The sequence below is a fragment of the Eumetopias jubatus genome, unplaced genomic scaffold, assembly GCF_037043125.1.
Source record: "Eumetopias jubatus isolate StellerSeaLion01/CBP00866 unplaced genomic scaffold, mEumJub1_p1.0 scaffold_14, whole genome shotgun sequence".
NCBI lineage: Eukaryota > Metazoa > Chordata > Mammalia > Carnivora > Otariidae > Eumetopias > Eumetopias jubatus.
Window position 1 is genome coordinate 40,825,540 of NW_028274820.1, and position 24,445 is coordinate 40,849,984.

The 24,445-nt window shown below is 41.7% G+C and overlaps 1 protein-coding gene across 2 annotated transcripts in view; it reads right to left on the bottom strand.

Annotated features, from left to right (window-relative positions):
• Positions 1-23,863, bottom strand: part of SLC25A13 (solute carrier family 25 member 13) — a 184,484-nt gene extending 160,621 nt beyond the window's left edge. For both annotated transcript variants that reach the window (XM_088018338.1, XM_028119853.2), the window contains exon 1: positions 23,735-23,863. In XM_088018338.1, the coding sequence (XP_087874464.1) occupies positions 23,735-23,749 (15 nt within the window). In that variant the 5' untranslated portion in view covers positions 23,750-23,863. The remainder of the gene's footprint in view (positions 1-23,734) is intronic.
• Positions 23,864-24,445: the final 582 nt, after the last annotated feature.

Consider the following 24,445-nt stretch of genomic DNA (forward strand, 5'->3'; position numbering starts at 1 on the left):
AAAGCTCTTAATATGTGGTATTAAATGTGTATCTTTTTTTTTCAATAAGTAGAAAAAAAAACTTGAAACAGATCTGTAACCACCCGGCATTTTTAAACTACACACCAGAGTGATCCATACCCTTCCAGAGGGGAATATTAAATATTAAAGTATAACTTGTTTGTTAACTATGCAAGAGAACATAGTTCTTAAAGAAGTTGGTGAACAAGGCAAATCATATTAACAAGGGAATTACTTCCCACAGTTCTGCCAGGAACAGGCATGAATGCCTAGCTATTTGGGCATGCCAAAAAAGGTCTCCTCCTCTCCCTGACTTTTAAGAAGTCAGAAGTCTCCAAAGGTATGACTATTATTCTCCACATTCTAGAAATACAAGGGGCTATGGTAACCTTTCAAGAACAAAATTTGACAGATTAGCTCAGAATAGGTGTTGTGCTTAATTCCCCAGCCCACAAAGTCCAAAAACATCAGTGGAGAAAAAGCAAGACAAACTTGAATATGGGTACACCGGGCCAACACAAAAGAGTCCTTATGTGGAACCAAACAGTGGGCTTATTCAGCGTCCCATCACCCAATCCTGTTGGCAAAAACCATCATAAGACTGAATTCTCACTAAGCACAGCGTCACCCCATGATACAGCCAAGGAGGGGTTCCCGGAACCACCCTAATACCGGAGCCAGGTCGCTATCCACACGGAGATTTATGCAAATTGTTCTAAATCCCTTCTGTGTGTTTGCAAAGGCTCTTCTGAGATCTTTGGACAATGGGTTCTCTGTCTCTAAATATGTAACTGCCTGAGCTTCTTGGCCTGCCGCTGTCAGGAATAATTTTATTAACTAATCACTGGAATGGGAGAGGTAGTTTTTCTGAAACGAGCTGGTTGGTCACCTTGTTTCCCAAAGCAAGACTGATAACTCCTTTAATTTCAGCTGAGTGCTTGTAACCCCTAATGCATTACCAAATCTTTTTAAAATTCTAAACTAGTTAGTATTCTTTGGAGAAATTATTCAATTAAGGAGGAAAAAAAAGAATGCTAACCAACCTAAGACTGATGATAATGCCAATCTATAGGTTTCAGGAGAAGATTCCTTCCTTTCGGGTTTGCAGTCTGAGAAAGGTAGGAGAGGCCAAACACTACTGGACAAGATGAAACAGCATAAAAACGCCTCCACCCTCTTAAGAGCATAGAAATTCCCCTCCAAGTTCCATATCTCACGACAGTCCATAAGTAACATTTTTTGAGAAGGCAAATGGTGACCCTAGGTACTTAGCTGGGTTTCCTTTTAAAAGCAAAAGTAAGTTTCCACAAAGTGAACTATTCTTGCTCCATCTGAATACCACATCCTTTAAAATCTAATTAATTCACTATGCCGTGCACTTCATAAAGCTTTCCCTGGGCAATGCTATTTTAGAGTGACCTTCCCCTGCCCTAAATTCCCACAGCATTCTTCCATTGCTAATCCCCGATTGCACATCAGTGTTCCCCACCAGGACTGCACCTCTCTAAGAAACAAAGCTTCCACTCTAACTCTGCCAGGATCTAAGGCACAGGAGAACACAACCCATAAAGGGAGAAAATAACAAATATTAGAGCAGAGATCAATGAAATAGAGACTAAAAAGACAATAGGAAACATCAATGTAACTAAGAGCTGGTTCTTTGAAAAGATGAACAAAACTGACAAACCTTTAGCCAGATTCACCAAGTAAAAAAGATATAGGCGGCACAAATAAAATCGGAAATGAAGGGGGGGGCTTCAACAACTGGTACCACAGAAATACAAAAGAGACTACTATGAACAATTATACTAACAAATGTGACAACCTAGAAGAAATGAATAAATTCCTAGAAACACACAACTTACCAAGACTGAATCATAATGAAATAGAAAAATCTGAAGACACCAATTACTACTAAGGAGATTGGATCAGTAATTTAAAACCTCCCAAAAACCAAGTCTAGGACCAGAGAGCTTCACTAGTGAACTCTACCAAACATTCAAAGAAAAATTAATACCAATCCTTCTCCAACTCTTGCAAAATATAGAAGAGGAAGAAACTCATTCAAACTCATGAGTCCAGCATTAGCCTGATACCAAAACCAGACAAGGATGCCACAAGAAAAAAAAAATTACAGGCTAATATCCCTGATGAATATATATGCAAAAGTCCTCAACAAATACTAGCAAACCAAATTCAACAATATATTAAAAGGATCATATACCATGATCAAGTGAAACTTCTCCAGAGAAAATACACAAATGGCCAACAGATACATGAAAAGATGCTCAGTATCACTCACCATCAGGAAAATGCAAATCAAAACCACAATGAGATGTTACCTTACACCTGTTAGACTGGCTATTATTAAAAAGAGGAGAAAAAAAAGACAAGAAAATAACAAGTGTTGGCAAGAATGTAGAGAAAAGGAAACTGTACACTGCTGGTGAGAATGTCAATTGGTGCAGCGATTATGGAAAACAGTATGGAAGTTCCTCAAAAAATTAAAAATAGAACTATTCTACTTAGGGGTATTTATCTGAATAAAATGAAAACACTAACTTGAAAAGATATATATGCACCCTCATGTTCACTGCAGCATTATTTACAATAGCCAAGACATAGCAACAACCTAAGTGTCCACTGATGGATGAATGGACAAAGAAATTGTGAGATAAATAGATATAAATAAATATAAAATGGAACATTATTCAGGCATAAGAAAGAACGAATCTTGCCATCTGCAACAACATGGATGGACCTCAAGGGCATATGCTAAGTGAAATAAATGACAGAGAAAGACAAGTACTGAATGATCTCTCTTATATATGAAATCTATATATCTATATAATAACAGATTTAGAGAAAAAAATAGATACAGAGAACAGACAGGTGGTTGCCAGAGGCAGGGGAGTGGGGTGGGAGAAATGGGTGAAGGGTGTATAAGTTTATTAAAAAATTTTGTTTAAAAAGCAGGAGTTATTCACCAAGGTATGACCAACATCTAGTATAATGTCTGGCACATAGAGGCATTCAATAAATATTAGCTGAAGTACTGAATTCTATGAATTAATTTTTTAAAAAATCCATATAGTGACCCAACAAATCTAAGTCATGTCACCCAATGTGTAGAGAACATTTTATATTTTCAATGCGTGACTATTACCTCATTGGATCTTCACAGTAAAATCTGAGATCTGCAGAAAGCATAATATTGCACCCACTTTACAAAAGGAGAAACCAAGACTCAAAGAGGATCAATTATTTCCCCAAAAGTCAGATCTGGCACCAATTTGTGCTTCCATTTCTAAGTGTTGTCTGAGCTGAGATCAGATTCCAAATCTTCCATCTCTTACTCTGTTGGTCTTTCCACTGAGCCACATTGTACGCAGCTTCAAACTCACCATAACTTACATTAACCACTAATATAATACATGCCTAGAAATCAAGAATCTCCCAATTTCTTCTACCACCACCAGTTTGTAGTGTCCATCCAGTGCTATGATTAAGAACATGGCTTTAGGGGGACACCTGGGTGGCTCAGTCGATTACATGTCATCTGAATCTCGGTTTCGGCTCAGGTTATGATTTCAGGGACCGGGAGCCGAGCCCTGCATCGGGCGTGGAGTCTTGCTTGGGATTCTCTCCTTCCTTCTCCCTTTGACCCTCCCCCACTTTCACTCTCTAAATAAATAGATTTTTTTTAAATCTTAAAAACAAACAAAAAACAAAAAAACACATGGCTTTAGTGTCAGTCCACCTGTGACTGGGGATCAGGTGTGACCTCTAAACTAACTAGCTGTGTGACCTTGAGCCAGATCTCTGGCCTCTGTCTCACTTTCCTCACCCATAAAATGAGAAGTCCTGGATGGCTGAAAGGGTGACAGGAGATAATAACATCAAATGCTTAGCACCACAAAAGACACAGAGTTAAAGCACTCGATAAATGAAATCTATTGTTTGTATTATTTGTGGAGAGGTGTTTATATTCTACCATGCTTACTCTTTAAAAAGTCTAAGTGATGAGTAACCTGGCTCATAACTTGAGAAGGAAAAAATGAGGGGAGAAGGGAAAGGAACTCCTGGATCTTCAAAAACATTCAGCAAACCACTCACCACCGACGTTTTCCTAACTCATCCCCCTGCTATCTTAGCCCCAACCAATGCTACTTCTTGAAAACAGACCCAAAATTCCAGATATACCGTGGAATTTCCCTGAGGCCCACGGAAATGTGTATTAGGTCCTGAAAACACTGTAATGAAGCACAAAATAACTATGGTTCAATAGGGGACAAATTCAGAAGAAAAGTTTACCAGTCTCTTGGCCTCCCCACTGCTGCGTGACTAGTCAGAATTCCCAGTTCTACTTCTACCTCCCATTCTTACCTTCTTGTTTGGATGTCATGTGCAGTGAAGGAATAACACTTACACAGCTTCTTTCAAGACAACATAAGTTAGAGATAGAAGTACCAGAGTTCTGAGGGTGTGCTGAGATGGATTCTACCTGGCGGCAAAAATCAATACCCAGGAAGTTTTAGGAGCTGGAAAAAGGGAACTACAGAAACGTAGCTTCCCTTTTTAAGTCAACTCAAAACAGCTGCTCGGCACGCACACTCTGCATCACTTTAACAAGCCTTTAGAAGATTCAAACCTGAGATTGTTTCCAGAAGTCTGAATTTCATTGTTATATTTTTCTTATACTAACAGCATGTAAATATTTACAGCTACTGTTCTTACAATCTAATTGCCTGATTTTATCATGCTTCTGAATTTGCATTTGTAAGGATAGATTCCACTATTAAACAAAATTTGTATATCAAGATTTTTAAATAAAGGAATTAGTTTTCAAACATAGTTAGGAAAATCACCAAGAAGGAAAAAAGTTCTTGGCAGATGACTATGAAATATTACTATTTGCTACTTAAATCAATACAACAGAGAATCTTATACTACAGCAGCTAACTTTCACACACAGTCAAGACTCAGGGAAAAGAGGGAGGGCTGAAATGGAAAAAAAAAAACTATGCATTATATATTTTTTCCACAAACTGGGAGGTCAATTCAATGAACATATGTTCTATGGGACAAAATTTCAGGACCACTGAATATGTAAAATTTTTGACAAGACAAACATTAGATATAATGGCTTAAACAGTTAACAAGGGCATTTGCAAAACAGATGCACTAGCTAGGTACATCTAGATATAAGAAACCAGCTAACAATAACATAACTTCAATGACTGGGTTTTTAAAAGGCGGTAACAGGAAGCATGGCAAGGAGAACCAGAAAGATACTTTCAGGACGAATAAATTCACTCTTATTTTAATATGAGTTAGGGCAGCCAAAAGGAGGAGAACACCTGGAAAGATTTTTCTACATGGAGGAATATTGTTTAAATTGGCTTTTTAACACTGATATCAAGCCACAGTTGTAGACTCATTAACAAATCACAGTGGTACAGAATTGTGAACCCAATAGGGCAGCGGGGAAGAACATAAGAAAACCTACACAGAATAAGGGATACTAATTTGAAGAAGAAAGTGTAAAGAAAAGAAAAGCTCTGTCCTTCCAGTGAAAAGCTGTAAGATATATATATATATATGCATGATCTCCTCAAATGCATCTTACTCCCAACTCCTGCAAAGAACAGGAATTAAGGGGCGCCTGGGTGGCTCAGTCGTTAAGCGTCTGCCTTCGGCTCAGGTCCTCCTGGGATCAAGTCCCACATGGGGCTCCCTGCTCTGCAGGGAACCTGCTTCTCTCTCTGGTTGCAGCACCCCCTGCTTGTGTGCTCTCTCGCTGTGTCTCTGTCAAATAAATAAAATCTTTAAAAAAAAAAAAACAAATTAAGCAGATGCTCCAAAAACGTTGACTCAGGAAGAGTCTTCCAGATAAGTAGAAATCAAATCTGTACAATGAAAACAGGTAGTACCTCCTTCTAGGCCAGTGGTGCTCAAAGTATGGGCACTGGACCATCAGCCTCCAATGGGAACTTTTAGAAATGCAAATTATCACACCCTACCCCAGATCTACAAATCAGAAACTCTGGGGATGGGGCCAGCAATCTACAGTTGAACAAGTCCTCCAGGTGATTCCAATGCTGTTAAAATTTAAGAACCACAGCTTTAGCTAATGTCCAATTCGGTCTGTTTAGGACCGCTATTCTCAGCCCCAGCTGTATATTCAAGTCTCCCGAAGGACTTCTGGGTTTTATCAATGCCCAGGCCTATCAAATTAGACTGCAAAGGTTAATCCAAGCAGAATCTCTGAAATGGGTACCTTTAAAGCTTCATCATGAGATTATAATGAGGGGCTCGGTTGAGAACCACTGAGTTAGGACCCAAGATCCCAACCTGAGCTTTGCTACTCCACCAACTGCGTAACACTGCCTTCACTTAGCCCTGTGCCCATCCCCCATCACCCCTCCACAACCCCCCCTCCACAAACCTTAAAAGTCTGAAAGCCAAGACAAGCACAGGCTTACACACTGAAAATTCTCCTGCGATGAAGTAATTATTTACCTTAGATATGAAATAAAAACCAGAAGAGACAGCTCATCACAAGTGAGCTAGTCGCTGTTGTGCGCACAGGCACACGTGCAGCGACAAGCAGCAAACGGGGCTGGAGGGAGAAATGCCCCCGCCTGGTCTTCTGAATCTGAGGAAGTGTGGTGGGCGGCCCTGAATCCCAGTGGGAAGCTCTACTGGGTGTGGCCCAGCAATTTAGAAGCTGGGCCCAACTCTCCTTCCCATCTGTCTTCCTGTATCTCCACATGTATCTTCCTGTATCTCCACATGTATCTTCCTGTACTGCAGAGACTGGAAGGTTAAAACGACATTTCCCAGACTCCCTTGCAGCTACGTGGCATAGGTGCTGTCCATCACATGAAGCTGGGTGAGATGTGGAAGGCAACATTTTGGAAAGCGAAGACTGGGAAGGTGGGGGCCATGTTTCTGCCAGCAAGCATCACTGCTAGAAGTGTCAGATTTTCCTGTGGCAACCTCCTGCCCATGTCAGTGGCAGTATGGGCCTGAACACTCCCCTTCTAGCAAGCCATTTCATGACTGCACGAGAGGTAACTGCTCCCTTGGTGGCCTGGTCTGCCATGAGGGCCTGGAAAGCACTCCTGGAAGCTCAACCTGAAGTCTGTTTCTTCGCCTTCCCAACCAATTCTGTAAGCCATTTAACACCCTGTAATAAATCTCCCTCTGCTTAAACCAGCTAGAGTGGACTCTGTTCTCTACAAGTGAACCTTGACTGATACAATCAGTAACTGCAAAAGAAATTTTGGAATTCCCCAAAACCACAGTTAGCATTAACTCAAAAGAATGAGGTGTCTCATCAAATTGAAGAAAATAATTTTTTTACTGAATTCACTGAGTCACTCATTCCTCATCCTACAGTTTCCCTAAGTTCTAATAAATGAAGACCAATGATCATGAAAAAGTTACCGAAACATAAATTAGTATAGAGACAAGATGCCTTGCTAAGCATGCTTCAAATCACAGCCTTTCTGTGTAATCAACCCTCAAAAGTTCACATCACTCAACAGTTGACTTATAAGGTACCAGATACCACAAACGGTAACCCGCCAGATAATTACACAAACGGGTCGTGTCAGGGGTGGTGGAGATGTTTATCAGAAGGATTCAGTAGCTCGTGAAGTGTGTTGGATTTAACTCTGCACAGGTGTAGACAAACGTTAAACAATGATAAAGCCATCGCCATTACAATTCCATATTAAGAAGCACAGTGTAACAGTTAAGAAATGAATGGTGGTGTTTTAGCTATGGGTTCTGTTACACTAAAATAACTTTAAACACACTAATTTTAGATTTTATTATTATTGTTATTAAGCTAAAGCTAACATTCCAGTAAATGTTCCCAAGAGTAAAAATGTGAAAAGAGACAGTATGAGTCTTTTCTAAAATAGACATTTTTCTGTTTATATTTTCAACTTCTTAGGGAGACAGAAGGTGTTTGCTCACCCTGACAAAAGCAAACATCACCAGGTTCAGAGTAAAGATTTGGGTCCCAGTGTATTACTAACCTGGTGACCCTGAACAATCAGTTAACATCTCCGAGTTAGTTTCCTCATCTATAAAATGGGCAAAGTGACAAAATCTACTTATCTATTTCAGAAAGTTATCTTAAGGACCAATAGAACCTCCACAGGAACCAGTGTTGGCGTAGGAAAACCTGAACTGTGAAAGACAAACTGTGGAGGCTCAGTGTGGACCAAACAGAGATTTAAAAACTCTAGGAGGTCCAAGCCATAGGAGGATCTCCACATTTTTGTGAGTTTTACCTCTGGGAACTCAACCTGGTTCTCACAGTGAATATGGGAGAAGTATCATTTGCACGTCTCACACAAGGACAGGAAAAGGAACCATTTTGAAATGCATCTGAGTATTCTGTTCTTTTTAACAAGATCTGTCCTCAGGAGAAATTATTTATGAAGACCCTAACCTGCTGGGGTATTATCAGAGCCTACCTTACTGTTGGGATGATAAATACCCTATTTCAGCCACCCCTAGCCATTCTCTCCCACCTAAGAGGAGGGGCAAAAAAACACCTGTGAAGTATACCGTCCAGAGCCAGAGGCTCTCTAATGGGCAGAGACCTAATCACAGGCCTATAGAATACTTCCTCTCCCTCTACAGTCTACCATCAACACTACCAAAGGCCAATTTGCAGCAGTTCCTTTTATCCATCCAGTACATGTCTGGCTACCAAGAAAAAATTATAAAGCATACAGCAAAAGGCAAAAAAAACCCCACAATTTGAAGAAACAGAGTGAGCATCAAAACCAGCCTCAAATATGGCAAGAATGTTGAAATGACCAAAAGAGGAATTTAAAACAACTATGATTAGTACGCTAAGGGCTCTAATGGATAAAGTAGATGGCATGCAAGGACCAATCGGCGATGTAAACAGAAAAATGGAAATTCTACAGAAGAACCAAAAGAAATACCAGAGATCAAAAACACTGTAAGGATAATGAAGAATGCTTTTGATGGGCTCATTAGTAGACCGGACATGACTGAGGGGAGAATCTCTGAGTTTGAGGATATCTCAATAGAAATCTCCAAAACTGGGCTCATTAGTAGACCGGACATGACTGAGGGGAGAATCTCTGAGTTTGAGGATATCTCAATAGAAATCTCCAAAACTGGGCTCATTAGTAGACCGGACATGACTGAAGGGAGAATCTCTGAGTTTGAGGATATCTCAATAGAAATCTCCAAAACTGAAAAGAAAAGAGAAAAAGGATTGAGGGGATGGGGAAACAGTATCAAAGGACCACAGCAGAGATACAAAAAGTGTAACATAGATGTACAGCAGGAGGAGAGGGGCTGCAGAAATTACTGGAAATAATGATTGAGAACTTCCCTCCAAACCGACATCAGACATGAAACCACAAACCCATGAAGATAGAAAAAACCAGGATAATCAAAATCACCTTAAACATTAATGATCTAAATGCACAATTAAAAGACAGAGTTTGTCAGATGCATCAAAATACAAGACCCAACTATATGCTATCTACAAAAAAAAAACAAACAAACACTATAAACATAAAAATTCTTATAGATTAAAAGTAAATGAACAGAGGGGCAGGCACCTGGGCGGCTTACTCAGTTAAGTGTCTGACTCTTGATTTCGGCCCAGGTCATGATCTTAAGGTCAATGGACTGAGTCCCATGTTGAGTCCCACCATGGGGCTCTGCACTCAGCCCTGTGTGGGGTTCTGCGCTCAGTGCAGAGTCGGCTTGAGATCCTCTCCCTCTCCCTCTGCCCTTCCTCCTGCTCACACACGCTCTCTCTAAAATAAATAAATCTTTAAAAAACAAAAAAGGAAATGAACAGAGAAAGATAATGCCATGCACACACTAATCAAAAGACAGCAGAAATAGCTATATTAATTTCACTCAGAGCCCATTTTGAAGCAAGGAATGTTACCAGGGATAAGGAGGGACATTACAGAATGACAAAGGGATCAATGCTCCAACAGGATATTAACAATCTCCAGTGGAACAGAAAACCTAGGAATAGACCTACATAAATACAGTCAACTGATCTTTGACAAAGGAGCAAAGACAGCCTCTTCAACAAATGGTGCTGGAACAATTAGATATCCACATGCAAAAAAAAAAAAAAAAAGACCCTAGACACAGATCTTACACCCTTCACAAAAATTAACTCAAAATGGATCAGAGACCTAAATGTAAAACTCCTAGAAGATCATAAAGGAGCAAACTTAGATGGCCTTGGGTTTGGCATGGACGGACGCATGAAAGAAAGAACTGAGAAGCTGGACTTCATTAAATTAGAAATTTCTGCTCTGCAAAAGACAATGTCAAAAAAATGAAAAGATAAGCAAAAGACTGGGATCAAGTATTTGCAAAAGAACAGCCAATTAAGAACTACTATCCAAAATACAAAGAACTCTTAAAATTCAACAAGAAAAAAAAAAAAAACCCAATGCAAAAATGGGCCAACGACCTTAACAAAAACCTCCAAGGAGGATATATAGATAGGAAGTAAACATATGAAAAGATGCTCCGCATCATGTCATCAGAGAAATACAAATTAAAACAATAACAAGATACCAATACATGCCTATTAGAATGGCCAAAGTCCAGAACATTGACAACACCAAATGCTGGTGAGGATGGGCAGCAACAGGAACTCTCATGGATTACTGATGGGAATGCAAAATGGTACAGTCATTTTAGAAGACAGAATGGCAGTTTCTTACAAAATTACAATAGTCTCATCATACAACCATGAACTGAAAACTTATGTCCACACAAAAACTTACTTATGAATGTTTATAGCAGCTTTATTTGTAATTATTGAAAACTGGAAGCAACCAAGGTATATTTCAGTGCATGGTTAAATAAACCATGGACATCCAGATATTGGAATATTATTCAGCACTAAAAAAAATGAACTATGAAGCAATGACAAAACATGAGGGAAACTTAAATGCATATAACAGTGAAAGAAGCTAATCTGAAAAGGCTACATACTGTATGACTGCAACTATATGGCATTCTAAAAAAAGGCAAAAGTATGGTGATAGTAACAAGATCAGTGGTTGCTAGAGGTGAGGGAGTAGGGAAGGAGAATAGGCAAAAAAAGAGGATGTTTAGAGCAGTGAAAACACCATGTATGACACTATAATGGTGGATACATATCATTATACAACTTGTCCAAACCCACAGAATGTACACTACCAGAAGTGAGCCCCAATGCAAACCAGGGACTTTGGTGATAACGATGTGTCAATGTAGGTTCATCAACTGTAACTCATGTACCATTCTGAGGGAAAATAATGGGGAGACTGTGCATGCTTAGGGATAGGTGGTATACAAGAAATCTCTGAACCTTCCTTTCAATTTTGCTGTGAACCTAAAACTACTCAAAAATATTAAGTTTATTAAAAAAAAAAAAAGGATCATTAGTAGCCAGGACAATCAAAATTAACTTAATCAGGGGCGCCTGGGTGGCTCTCGGTTAAGTGTCTGCCTTCGGCTCAGGTCATGATCCCAGGGTCCTGGGATCAAACCCCGCATCAGGCTCCCTGCTCAGTGGGGAATCTGCTTCTCCCCCTGCCTCTCCCCCTGCTTGTGCTCTCTCTCTCTCTCTCTCTCTGTCAAATAAATAAATCTTAAAAAAAAAAAAAAAGACTAAATTAGGGTAGAGTAACTAGGGACACACCTGTATAATCTCCCTTTATTTTCAAAGAACCCTTGAAGCAGGCTGGACTCTCTTCCTTTACAGTTGAGAAAACTGCAGGTCAAACAGGTTGATCTACACCAAACCCCATGCCTATTCCACAGGGCTACAACCCAGGCAGTTAGGTTACCTTAGAGCAAGGTTTCTCAATCTTGGCCCTACTGACATTTTGGGTCAGATCATTTTCTGCAATAGGGGGCTGCCTGGTGCACTGTAGGATGTTTAGCAACATCCTTGGCCACCCCCCTCCTCCCAGACATGACAACCAAAAATGTGTCCAGACATTACCAAATATGCCCTGGGGCAGAACTACCCCACCCTGAATTGAAAACCATTGACTTAGATGGTGCTGCCCATTCATGCAATGCAATCACCTCTGGGAAGCCTTCCATGTACCAGGCCCAGTTCCAGGCACTGAGGACACAATCCCAAATAAACCAGAGAACCTGCCTCACGAGGGGGATGACAGACTGACCAATGAGTGGTTGGTACAGTGTGGGTGGAGATACACACTTCCACAAATTAGAGCGGCGGCAGAACAAAGATCGTAATTCTGTTCGAGTCGGGGGTTGCAGAGGTAAAGTCTCTGGAGCTGTTCATTATTGATGACAGTAATTAACAGTGACCAAGTAACTTTTACTGGGTCCTTAACTCTATGCTAGGCATGGTGCTAAAAGGCTTTTTATCTGACCTCATTTAAACATCCCTAAAACTATTTAAGGTGAAGAGTCATTACTATCACCATTTTTCAGATGAGGAAACTGAGGCTATAAGACTCTTAGTCTTAAATGAGTAGGTAAATCACAGAGCCAAAAATGACCCAAGAGCCCAGGTTGTTTTGACACCAATTATAACACCTAGAGGATGTGCCAAGAATTTGGCAAGCAGGGATGGGGACTTCAAGCTATCCTTATGAAGGGTACCACTGGACAACACTGTAGCTGAAACTAATTTAAAATAGTCTTTTTAATTTGGCATTACGATACAGAAGTGCCCATGGTTCAGCAGAAGGCAGACCTGCCTAACGCAGAATATTATTCTCCAGTATTACAGGTTGAACTCAGTCTTAATTTTTTTTAAAGCATCAAGGTTACAGTATAATTAAGAACCAGCTGCAATTGTAATTACAGTTCCCAATATAATTTGTTACATATTAGCAAGTGTCAAATTACTACTGCTCCTTAAATGAATAAAAACTGTGCTGAAGACTGAGATGTATGTTCCTGATGGGGAACAAAGGAATATAAAAAATATATGACATGTTTATAAAGTGCTTAAAGGTTCTACTTAGGAGATCACAAGTTGCTGGAGCCCAGATAATGCCATAGAAAGTTAAAATGGCTTCTGCGAGAGAACAGTTAACTTAATAAATGCAGAGGAAGAGCAAGCAACAAATCAAATGACAATAGAAAAGTTGCTTCCACTAAATAATACCTTACCTGTTCAAAATTCTGCTGTGCATCAACATCATCGAACTGAAGAATAGTCAAGGGCCCAGGAGGAAGCCAAAAGAAAAAGAACAGGAGCCCTCTGCACAGTCAGGACCCTCATCCTAAAGAATGCATATAATGTCATTCACGTGAGCCCTCCTCTGCTCTCTCCCACAGTCCACAGACTTCTGACATTACTCTGAACAACTTCTCAGATTCCCAACCCACAGCTCACACTTCTATAAAGCTACCGATGTCGCAGGCCTGGCTCTGAGCTTTGCAAACATGAGCACATTGACCCAGGAAACAAATACAACTATGCCCCTTTTTATAGATCAGGAAACTGAGGTACACATAGAGTAACTTGCCCAGAGCCATAGTTCGAACAGAGTCCAAGATTTCAACCATTATATTAGACTGGCTTTCAGAAGAAAAGAGAGAATACAAGATGGAAAGAGCAAGAGAACCTAGAAATTAAAAGAAAATTAAGACACATCAACCAATTGCAATGCTTGGGTCTTACTTAGATGACAATTTAAAAAACTAAAAAAATTATAAGAAATGGGGAAATGTGTAAAGGGTGTACAGAACAGGTGTTTGATAATATTGAAGAATCACTGAATTTTTTTAAGGTATAATATTTTGGTTGTGCATTTAAAAAAATCTCTTTTAGAGATACACACTGGTATTTACATATACAATGATATGATGTTGGGGATTTGCTTTGAAAAAATCAGGGGGATGGAAGGAGGAGCGATAGTGTGGTATAAATGAAACAATATTGGCCATAACCTGATGATTCCTGAAACTGGCTAGAAGGGCCATGGGGGTGCACTATACTTTTCTATTTTTTTGCACATTATGGAAAATATCCATAATGAGAAGTTTAAAAAATGCTGCAGTTCTTTCAAGACCTAAGTCAAATGCCAATTCCTCCGGGAAGATATCCTGATGGAAACCAAATTCCCCTCATGGAATGCTACTTGCCCCTATTTTATGGGCCTTGCAATTGGATATTTAAATTTTCACCCTATCCCTAACCAACAATATGACCTCCTGTGTTCTCATTTGTTAGAGAAGTGGGGGGAGGGAGGGAAAGGATTGAAGGAAAGTAGTGTAAGCTGGGGCAGAATCTAACAGTGCCTTGCTTCCCAGTTACTGGTACCCTTTCCATATTCCTATTCACAGCAGCTGAGTTGATGGAGTCATTGGAGGACAGCTGAGCCCTAAGGGGAGGGCTCTCTTGGCTTTCTGAACTAATCGTATTTTCTCTTAAGAACCTAAGCCAGCAGAGGGTCTGGGCTGAGGGGGCAGCAGGTCATGCTGGCTGGTGATGTGGCACTAGTGAAGGTTAATGACCTCCTGGGGTTGAACAACAACAACAGAAATTAAACTGGTTCCCTACCTTTCTTCTTATATGAAAATAACTGCAGATAATTAGTAAATAATTTCAAAAAAGCGAGAAAGACTTACAAAGAGTACTAGAAAAACACAAGTGGTTTCTTATATAATATTAAGTGGGGAAGCCATGTTTAAAAGTCACAGACAGCTCAGGATACATAAAGGAATCCATAAATGAAAAGATTAATAAATGTGTAATTTTTTAATTAAAAAAATTTTGTAAATCAAAAATGAGTATGAAACAGTTAAATATCAAACTACCATCAAAAAAAAAAATGTGCGACAGGGCAAAGGGCCAAGGTTCTTAATTTACAAGGGCTCTTAGAACCTATCAACGTGAAAAGACAAATAATCCAATAAAAAACTGGACAAAGGTCAAGACCAGGCTCTTCTCAAACTACTGGTGGACACCAAAATAGGACTACAACAAATCTCCAAGAACCACCAAAAAAGAGAACCAGGGGCTGAGCTTTTCTTTCTGGTACTGAGAGGGAGACAATGGAAAGAAGTGGAATCCTCAAACCCAAGAGTCAACATCAACCTGCAATAAAAGAAGTGTGTGAGTGCTCCCAAGAAATCAATTAGGACACAAATGCAACAGGAAGGCCATGTGAAGACACAGGGAGAAAAAGGCCATCTAAGACCTGAAGAGCACATTCTAAAGCTTGTCTCACCTTGCCAACCCTGCCAACACCTTGTTCCTGGACTTCTAGCCTCTAGATCTGTGAGAAAATAAATTTCTGTTGTTTAAGCCACTCTGTCTCTGGTACTTTATTATGGCAGACCTAGCAAATTAATATAGAATCATTTAATATACACCATTCAAGTTACACCAGTTGGGCATTCTTTTATTTATTTATTTCACTGTTTCATTTATTTATTTTGGATCCAGCACTGCATTTGGTTGTCACATCTCTTTGGAGGTCTTATAATCCAGCCTTTTCATTCTCAACATTGACATTTTTGAGGTCAGACCAGAGGTCTTACAGAAAGTCCTACTTTCTGGATTTGTCTGATTGTTTCTGATGATTAGACTCAGATTCAACATTTTTAGCAAGCATTCTCCAAAAGTCATGCATGTTGTATACTGCATCACATCAGTAGGCTGGCAATGCTAGCTTGTTCCATTTCCTGATGATGTTAAATTGCATCACAGATGGAAGCAGAGCCCTTCATTGTACAGGTACTTCCCCCTCCATTAGTAATTTACAAGGAGACACTCTGAGACAGTCTTTTACTGAAGAATTTTAGCATCCACTGAAGACCCTTGCCCAAATCAATTATTACCTACAGGTTGTGAAGTGATTTTTTTTTTTCCTTTTCCTAATTCCATCAAGACTTCTACCTTTATTGGCTGGCATTCTTTGGTAAAAAAAGAACTTTACCTCCCACTCTGTCTCACTTTGACTTTTGGGGGGATGAATACTATTCTCTCATGGAATGATAGTGTTGTGGTTTTTTTTTTAATTCAATGTGTTAGTCTATTTGCAATTGATTTGTTTTTATCATGGTAAAACATACACAAAACTTAACATTTTAACCATTTTCAAGTGTACAATTCAGTGGCATTTAGTGTATGTACAATGTTGGACAACCACCAGCACTAATCATTTCATCATTCCAAACAAACGCTATAGCCACTAATATCCAATTGATTTTAATAGCCATTATTTTTTGTAATAATTGTGAGACACACTCATTGTAATATGTATATATGTATACATATATATGTGTGTGTTTAAAGAATGAAAATCATAATACACAAGAATGACTGCTAATATTAAAATTTAGCCAACTTAAATAAACCATTATGCAAAAGTTGTTGGAAGAGAAAGGCAACATCCAAACCCACTGATCAAACATAACATCACAGGAAACAACCAAGAATTATGTGCCCCCTGAAGTAGCACTCAGTACCAAGTACCCAATAACCTGAGAGAGGCACCCAGCACACCTTAGGAAGTCCTCAAGCCACAAACAAAAAATAAAAATTAATAAACCCCTAAGCTTGATCAAGCCTCCAGATCTAACTATCACTTGTCAAACACTGGGAAAAGAAGAACACCAGAGGGAGGCAATCAGCAAAATCCAAATTGTAGGAAAGTACAGGAAAGATGATCCAATTCCCTCATCAAATAAACTGCAAGGAAATAAAATAAGAGAGGCAGGAGAACCTATAGATTAACAGGATTTAAAACGCAGATCAGTCAAATGCCATGCGTGGCCTGTGTCTGAATCTTGATTAGAACAAACCAACCGTAAAAACTATAAATTTAGGACAGGGGATTTAACATCCTGGCAGGTGCTTCAAGGAATGGCAAAATAAAACTAAGACCCCTATACCTAAGAAGAACTAAAGAGAACTAAAAAAATAAAAATAAAAAACTTAAAAAAACCTGCCAACTGATATAAAGAAGTGACAAGAAACACTCCTGTCTCTGACTGAGCTCTAAATTAAACAACAAACAAACAGGCTCCCTTTTTGCCTGGGAGTCACACTGTTGTCACAGCTTTATGGCAAGGAATGAGAACAGGGGTCCCGTTCACAAACCATTGTGGAGGATATCAGATGGGAACGAGTGTTAGGTAATACTGGAAAAATCAGACAACAGCCAAGACCAAGGAGGTGTCAGCTGGATAAAGAGATTCCATTTTATTCTGTAGGCAATATGAAACTACACTGTGTAACAAGGTAAATTAAAGAAGGCAATGTCATACAGTGGTTACGGGCCTGGACTCTGGACCCAGGCTGCCTGTCTTCAAATCCTAGCTTGGCCACTTCTAAGCTGTGTGCCCTTGGACAACTCATTTAACCTCTGTTCGACAAGACAAACTCTCTGTTCAGATGAGTTTGCCCACCTGTATAATGGAGATAAGAACAGCACTTACATGTCATAGGATTGTTGAGAAGATTAAATTAGTTCGTGTTCACGGTGCCCAGAACAGTGCCTGACTTTATAAGTATTAAATAAATGTAACCTGCTATTGTTGTTATTTGCCTAACCTTTCTGAGCCTTAAGTTTCCTGTCAAATGAGGCTACAATACCTTCCCTGCTATGCTGTAGATGATTATAAAGATAATCATAAAGATAAGCGTGGGTCTTCGTATTATCTGGTTATTTTAATCCCCGTAGACTGTGAGTTCTTGAAAACATGCCCTTAATAGCTTACTCATCTTGGTAAGCTCAGTACAGTATGAGCTGGTAGATGGCTGGTATCCACAACACACCTGAATGCATCTTCTCAAACTGTTATGTGCTGTCCACGTGAACACAGTACTGCTATTAGCATGGCAGTGCAAGCCAGTCTTAGAAGCTGCCTTTGACAGATCTGGACAGAATGGAGGGAAATGAAGGAAACAGACCAGAGGCAAGACCAGCCTGGAAGCTATAGCAACGCTGTAGCTAAAAAGGAATGAAGACCTGGACATAAAGGGAAGAGACAGGACACACCTGCTCTAGGGCAGAAGGGTTTACTGGACCCATCTCTCTGTCCTCTTGCAAATTCCTGCCTGAGGCCTCTCCTGGCCGTCCACAACAGGTACTTAACTGAGCTCACTGGAGACTTTAACCAGTAGGAAAAGTTAAGTTGCAGGCTGAAAGTGAGGAATGACCAACAAGATGAATTCAATTCTAAGTAAGCAGAGTCGGAAATAACCTCTGGGGCAGCAAAGTTGAGATTTCCAACGAACGGCCGCCAAGGCAAAGGCTGCTGCCTGAGAGAGCTACCTGGACTGGCTGACACGGAGCCGGCACCCTCAGAGGGACAAGGACCTCGGGACACCCGCATTTCAAGGGCAAGCAGAAGGATGAAAAGCAGCCCGCAAAGGAGAATAAAGGACTAATGTGAGAGTTAAGAGGCCAACCGTGACAGGGGACATCATGAAAGCTGACGGAAGGTGTTACAGGCACGAAGGGGCGGGACATGGGGTCCCATGAGACCAGACATAAGGAGGACAGGCCAACAGTTTCAGATCCGGTGACCCCTAGGAGGGAATGTCAAGAAAGAGAAAGGACACAAGTTCATTTTCAGGGACTTTGAGTTGGGTGGGCAGTTAAGAAATGGAGAAAAGTACAACCCTTATATAATAATCATATATTCCCTTAAATAATAATTCAGAAATGTCCTCCAAAAATAATACCCTGACCCCAATGCAGTATCAGAATTAATCCTAAAACCCTAAAATTTATACTGGATTTTATCACTATGTAGTTAATTCTGCAAAAAGTTGGACTAACTATAACCAATTCAAAAGGTGCTGCACCCTTGGCTTAGGAAGGCAGCTACATTTAATCACACAGTAATGAGAGTTCCAGACCAATATTCTTTTAAACTTTTAATGTGCATACAGTCCCCTGGGGATCTAGTTAAAATGCAGATTCTGATGCGACAGAATCTTTGGCCTGGGCTGCATCCAAAAATGCTGCAATTCTAACAAGCTCCCAAATAAACCAGTGCTGCTGGTCCATGGACCAAAACTTCCGATAGCGAGGCTCCAGGAAGGCCACTCAGAGAATCTGGCTAAGTAGCCACACCGGCTAGCTATTATGGTGAACAGTGAATGGATCACAAGCTTAAGAAAAGCACCCTATGTTTTGTTTTGTTTTAAGATTTTATTTATTTATTTGACAGAGAGAGACACAGCGAGAGAGGGAACACAAGCAGGGGGAGTGGGAGAGGGAGAAGCAGGCTTCCCGCGGAGCAGGGAGCCCGATGCAGGGCTCGACCCCAGGACCCTGGGATCATGACCTGAGCCAAACACAGACGCTCAACGACTGAGCCACCCAGGCGCCCCAAGAAAAGCATACTATGTTTTGTTTGGGTAAGTCAAATAATGTCTATGTGCCCCAGTTTTCAGTTAGGTAGAAATGTCACACAGCCTGCAAAGACATCTCTTGGCCATCCTACAGCACTTTCTAATTCCCAAAGTGTTTTACACACATTATATTGCATTTGCTCATCACACATCACAGAGAGTCCCTGCTTTCCACAGGGTGATACTAAGCACCCAGAGAAGTTAGACTCGTCCACGTTGGCACCATCAGTGGAAGCAGAGGGCATATAACCCACTCCCGCCTGGCTAGCTCCTCACTAAACCAGAGCTACTTAAAGATAAATAAACAAAATATTCTTTGCAGCGCCTTCCCACTTAAGAAATCAATTCTGAGCTCCTCTGCAGCTCAACCTACCACTGTAACCAGATTCAGACATATGAGAATCATGAGTCTAACTTGGAAAAACTTCTAAATAGGCATATGAGGCTTCAAGGCTGCTCAAATCAGGCTTATGATGGGGTTCAGGGCACACTGCACCAAATGCAGCACCTTGGCATGTTGAATGTCTGAAGCCAAAGGAGTCTGAGAAAACAACAGAAGCAGGAAGGTCACTCTGACCTCCTCCCCCACAATCCTCTTTCCTGAAATAGGTCATGTAACTCCCATGTGAAGGGTACCCTCCCTGTACCAGGAGGAGGAAAGACGTTCTTATCACCAGAGATGGGCATGTGGGGATCCAGATGGCTGTACAAACAAACCTCGTTAAACTAACCTTTGTCTTCTAGTTACGTCTTCATCAGTTACTACTCCTGGCCCAAACCCCTTCATCTCAATTCTTTACAAATCCACTTTTTTTTGTCTAAAAGGAATAAAAATTTCCTGCCCTGGTCACTTCTCTGGGTCTTCATTCTCTTGTGATGACTCCCATGTACTAGTAAAAATTCAATAAAATTTGTATACTTTCCACCTGTCAATTTGTTTTTGTCAATTTATATTTTCAGATCCAGCCAGGGACCCCTAGGAGAGTCCAGAAAAACTTTTTCCTCCTCTACACTTACTTATACAATTTTCTTACAAATTGTACTGCGCGAGTCTTATGCAAAAAACATTTTACCACAGAACGGTTAAGTGTATCTTGAAATATCTGACTCTTATATCAAGTCAACAATTTTCATGGATAACATGTGGAAACTGTGACTACATGTGGAAATCAAGACAAAGCTACCAGCCTAATAACAGTCATTAAATAGAGTGGTTTATTTAGGTTAAATTACTAAACATTTCAACACTGCCAACTCTGCTATGTTGTCAGCACCTAAAGTCAAAAGGAACCATCCGGGCTTATTTTCACGCACGCAACTGCACAGCAAATTTCCAAAGGAAATGGTTGAGTATGAGTACTCTCTCTTGTAAACGTTTCCAATCGACAAACCAGACCACCACGCTACAAATCAACCACTGGGAATAATTCTGAGGTAACAGACCAGAGCCACCATTAATTGGGCCGATTTAACCCAACAAGAGGGTCTGGTTAAACAGGCCACGAAAACAGGGCCTGCTCAGTTGCTGTTAAAGACATTGCTAAGGTAATTCTGTCACTGCGGCAAGGGCACAGCCCCCTTAAGCTCCAGCAAAACCAACATGCATCTGCAGAGTCACACACTCCTATGTTCCAAGACCCACCGGAAGGCATCATGGCAGGAAGGATGGGTGCTTATGAAGCAGCAAATGCTGAGCAAGGAGGGTACAAAGAAACCGTGCTCAGCAGGCCTCATCCTCCGAGAGAGAGTGGAAAACTAGGGTGGAATGATTCCCTTTAAGAACAGAACAAAAGCAGAGGCTTGACTAGGGCAAAAGGTCAAAGGAGCAGGAGTCAGAGCCCCTCCAGCAATCTTATAAAGAACTCCATAACCAAAAAGACCTGCTCCCTAGTTTGTTTAGATGTTTTATTGTGGTTTTCAACCCTTCCTACCACCCCCACCCCGCAGTTCTCTATTGACTGACCAATACTTACAAGGGGTGTGTACTAAGTGGGGAACACCCACAACACAGGGGCCCCAAACAAGGTAGGCCAGGGAAAAGGCTACCAGACCAAGGTTACTCTGCCTTTCACTTGCTGTTTCTTATGACTGGAATGGGTCTTCCCTCTTCTCCCCAATCATTCCTGCTGAAATACCACCTCTGGCGTCCACAGAAATGGTCTCCTTCCCTGATGCCCCCATAGCCCTTATTATGGCACTAACCCTACTTAGGGCATTTCCATGAGAGGAGTCATCCTGTAGTATGGTTGTGGTTTTCTTGAAAGCCCAAAGGGGGGCCAATTCATTTTCATATCCTCAGTTTAGCCCCATTTGGAACATTAGAAAGAACACAATATGATCATAGCAACAACTCATCCAAGAATGGAGTATCAATACTAAGTGTACTAGTCCTACAGACCAAATTTTCATTATTATTAATGCTTTAATTTGTCTTCAAATTTATTTCTTTTAGTTCTAGGCTAATTTTACACAAATTATTGGTCCATGTCCAGTTTTGATCTGAACATCTCTGAACTTGAGTGAGCATTCTCTAACTTTTAAGTTTCATTTAGTTTCATTTCATCGTTATTAATGTACAAACTCAGCCAATGACAAAGAAGGAATATTCGCTACAACCAAATTGGGGGGCGGGGGGAGTGTGAAGGGGAAGGAAAGGTCTTTCCCCTCTATTACTACTTTTTAAAAAAGCGTTTTTTGAGGAGTTGCATGAAATATAATTTTAAGAAAACTCATCTGCATTTAACACATGCAGAGCAATGCTTGGAAGTTTTTAAAAGAAATCCTGAAAACAACAGAAATAGTACAGGCAGACCACTTACCATTTACCCTATAGCAAGGGAACCCATAAGGATTATTCTTACAAAAGTAGGCAGAACAAGACAATGGAAGCTTTTTGAGTTTGTCTCAAAATAGTAAGAGTTAGATCAAGGTTACATCGTGAAAAAACAAGTACCTTTTGCATTGTACTGGGTTTAAAAGGGTTAATGTAGTTTCCAAAAATGAATACCAGGGATCCTCAAAGAATCTACCTAAAACAGTTATCTATACCCATATGTTCACACACACATACACACATAAATACACTCATGCACACACCCAAGAGCACACTCCTGAGGATGGAACTCAAGAGTAATTACAGAAAAGAAAAAGGTCACTTAGGCCACATAGTCTAGGAACATGTAGAAGTCTGCAGATTTGGGGAGCCTGGAGAAACTTAAGTCATAGAACAGCATTTAAATATATTTGTCTGCTTACAATTTCCATTGCAAATGTGATTAGTTTGCTTGAATAAATAGGAATATGATGTGTTGGCCATGTTTTCCTCTTGAGGGTTATCACAGAGTTTTGATTAAGGACAAATGTTTCAAATGTTGGGTATATTTAAGTTCACTGCACTTAAAATGAACTAAGTTGTATAGGCTTGATTAAAGGGCTGCCTTCGTGAACTTAAATTAAAAGCTATAAATTCCAATGATTCAAGTGATTGGGACTAAATATGGTATTCTGTCAGAAAAGTTGAAATGGAGTCCAAAGAGACTGAAATGGTGTCCAGGTTTCAAAAAACGGTGAAAGAGGAAAGGTCAAGCTGTCGGAGTTGCCTTTCCTCTGGGTTAGTGAATGAATCACATTACGCAGAATTCCTTTTAAGTAAAACTTCACAAGAGTTACAGGCTCCCAGAACAATCTGTTTTGTCATTTCTAAAAAGAAGCCTCCCAAACGCTCAGAGGCCGGTATGTAAGTGTTGTCAGATGGGGAGAGGAGGTTGAAGGAGGAGAAGTGGGGCTGGGATAGGGGTCCTCTGGAGTTTTTACACACACGCGCGCGCAAGCCAACTACTCCGAGCAGCCTCCAAAACGGAAGTCAAGGTGACTTCCCCACCCGCGGGAGGGCGGGGCCTTTGAAACCTAATAGGATCTGGCTTCAGCCCGGGCTGTTGGGAAGAAGCCCTAGTCAACAACAACCGGGGTCAGAAGCAGGTGCGCTCTAGGGTGACCGAGGGGATCTGACAACCCCGGGCCCACCGGGCTTCTCCAGGCCGACCTTGGCACAGCCCGCAGGGCGCCAACCAGGCACCGACTCCCTTCCCGGACCAAATGGGAGGGTTCAGCCAGCAAAGTTTCTACCGCAAGGTCGGCCCTCCGTCCCCGTACGGGCCACATGTGCTGCCCGGGAGGAGCGGTCACCTCCCTTCTTCCACTGCTGCAAGGTGGAACAGCTGCCCCGCGCCCCTATTTGTTTTCCACGTTGCACCAACTCGGCACGTGAACGCCTGAGGCTCCCGAGCCCCTGGGCCCCCGCGGGCCGGCACGCGCGCCCCGGGGCAAGTGGCCGACGCTTACCTTGGCGGCCGCCATGCTTCGCCCCGGGTGCGGGCGGTTGCAGGACCCTCTCCGCGGCTGGCTGGCACTGTGGGGCCCGGCGGCTCACTTCCCGTCCGGGCGGCAGCGGGGGTGGCGATAGAGCCCGGCAGCGTGCGCGCCCGGCTTGCCTCCCCACGCCCTCCCGCCGGCGCGGGTCATGCGGGCGCCGCCAGCCCATTGGCTGCGCCCGGCCGGGGCCGGCGGGGCGCGCGTGATCCGACGGCCTCTGCCCTGCGGCCGGGGGGGGCCCGGGTCCGGGGGCGGTGGACGCGGCGCGCGCACGTGACGCCCGCTGCGCTGTCCAGCGGCGGCCACCTCGGCGGCCAGGGCCCAGGGGCCCACGAGGGACACGAGCCGGCGTCCTGGGGGTAGGTGACCTGAGGAGGGAAGCTGCGAGACTTCGACCGGGGCCGGCCGTACCAGGGGCTGCTTCAGGGCGGGTAGACCCGCAAGGAGGGGCACGCAGCCTGAGGAAGTTGAGAACTCCACTTGATACTGTTAAGCCGGATTTTCCATGTCGGTTCGCCTGGGAACGGGCTCCACTCTGCACCATCCTAGAATGTATCCAAAGGCATTGGCCAGTCAAGGGAAGATAGCAAATATCACTGGCAAATCTACCTTGAGGCCAAATCTGTAAACTCCTAAGTATCAAACAGGTATATATAGTGCAGAACATAATATTTGTGAGGC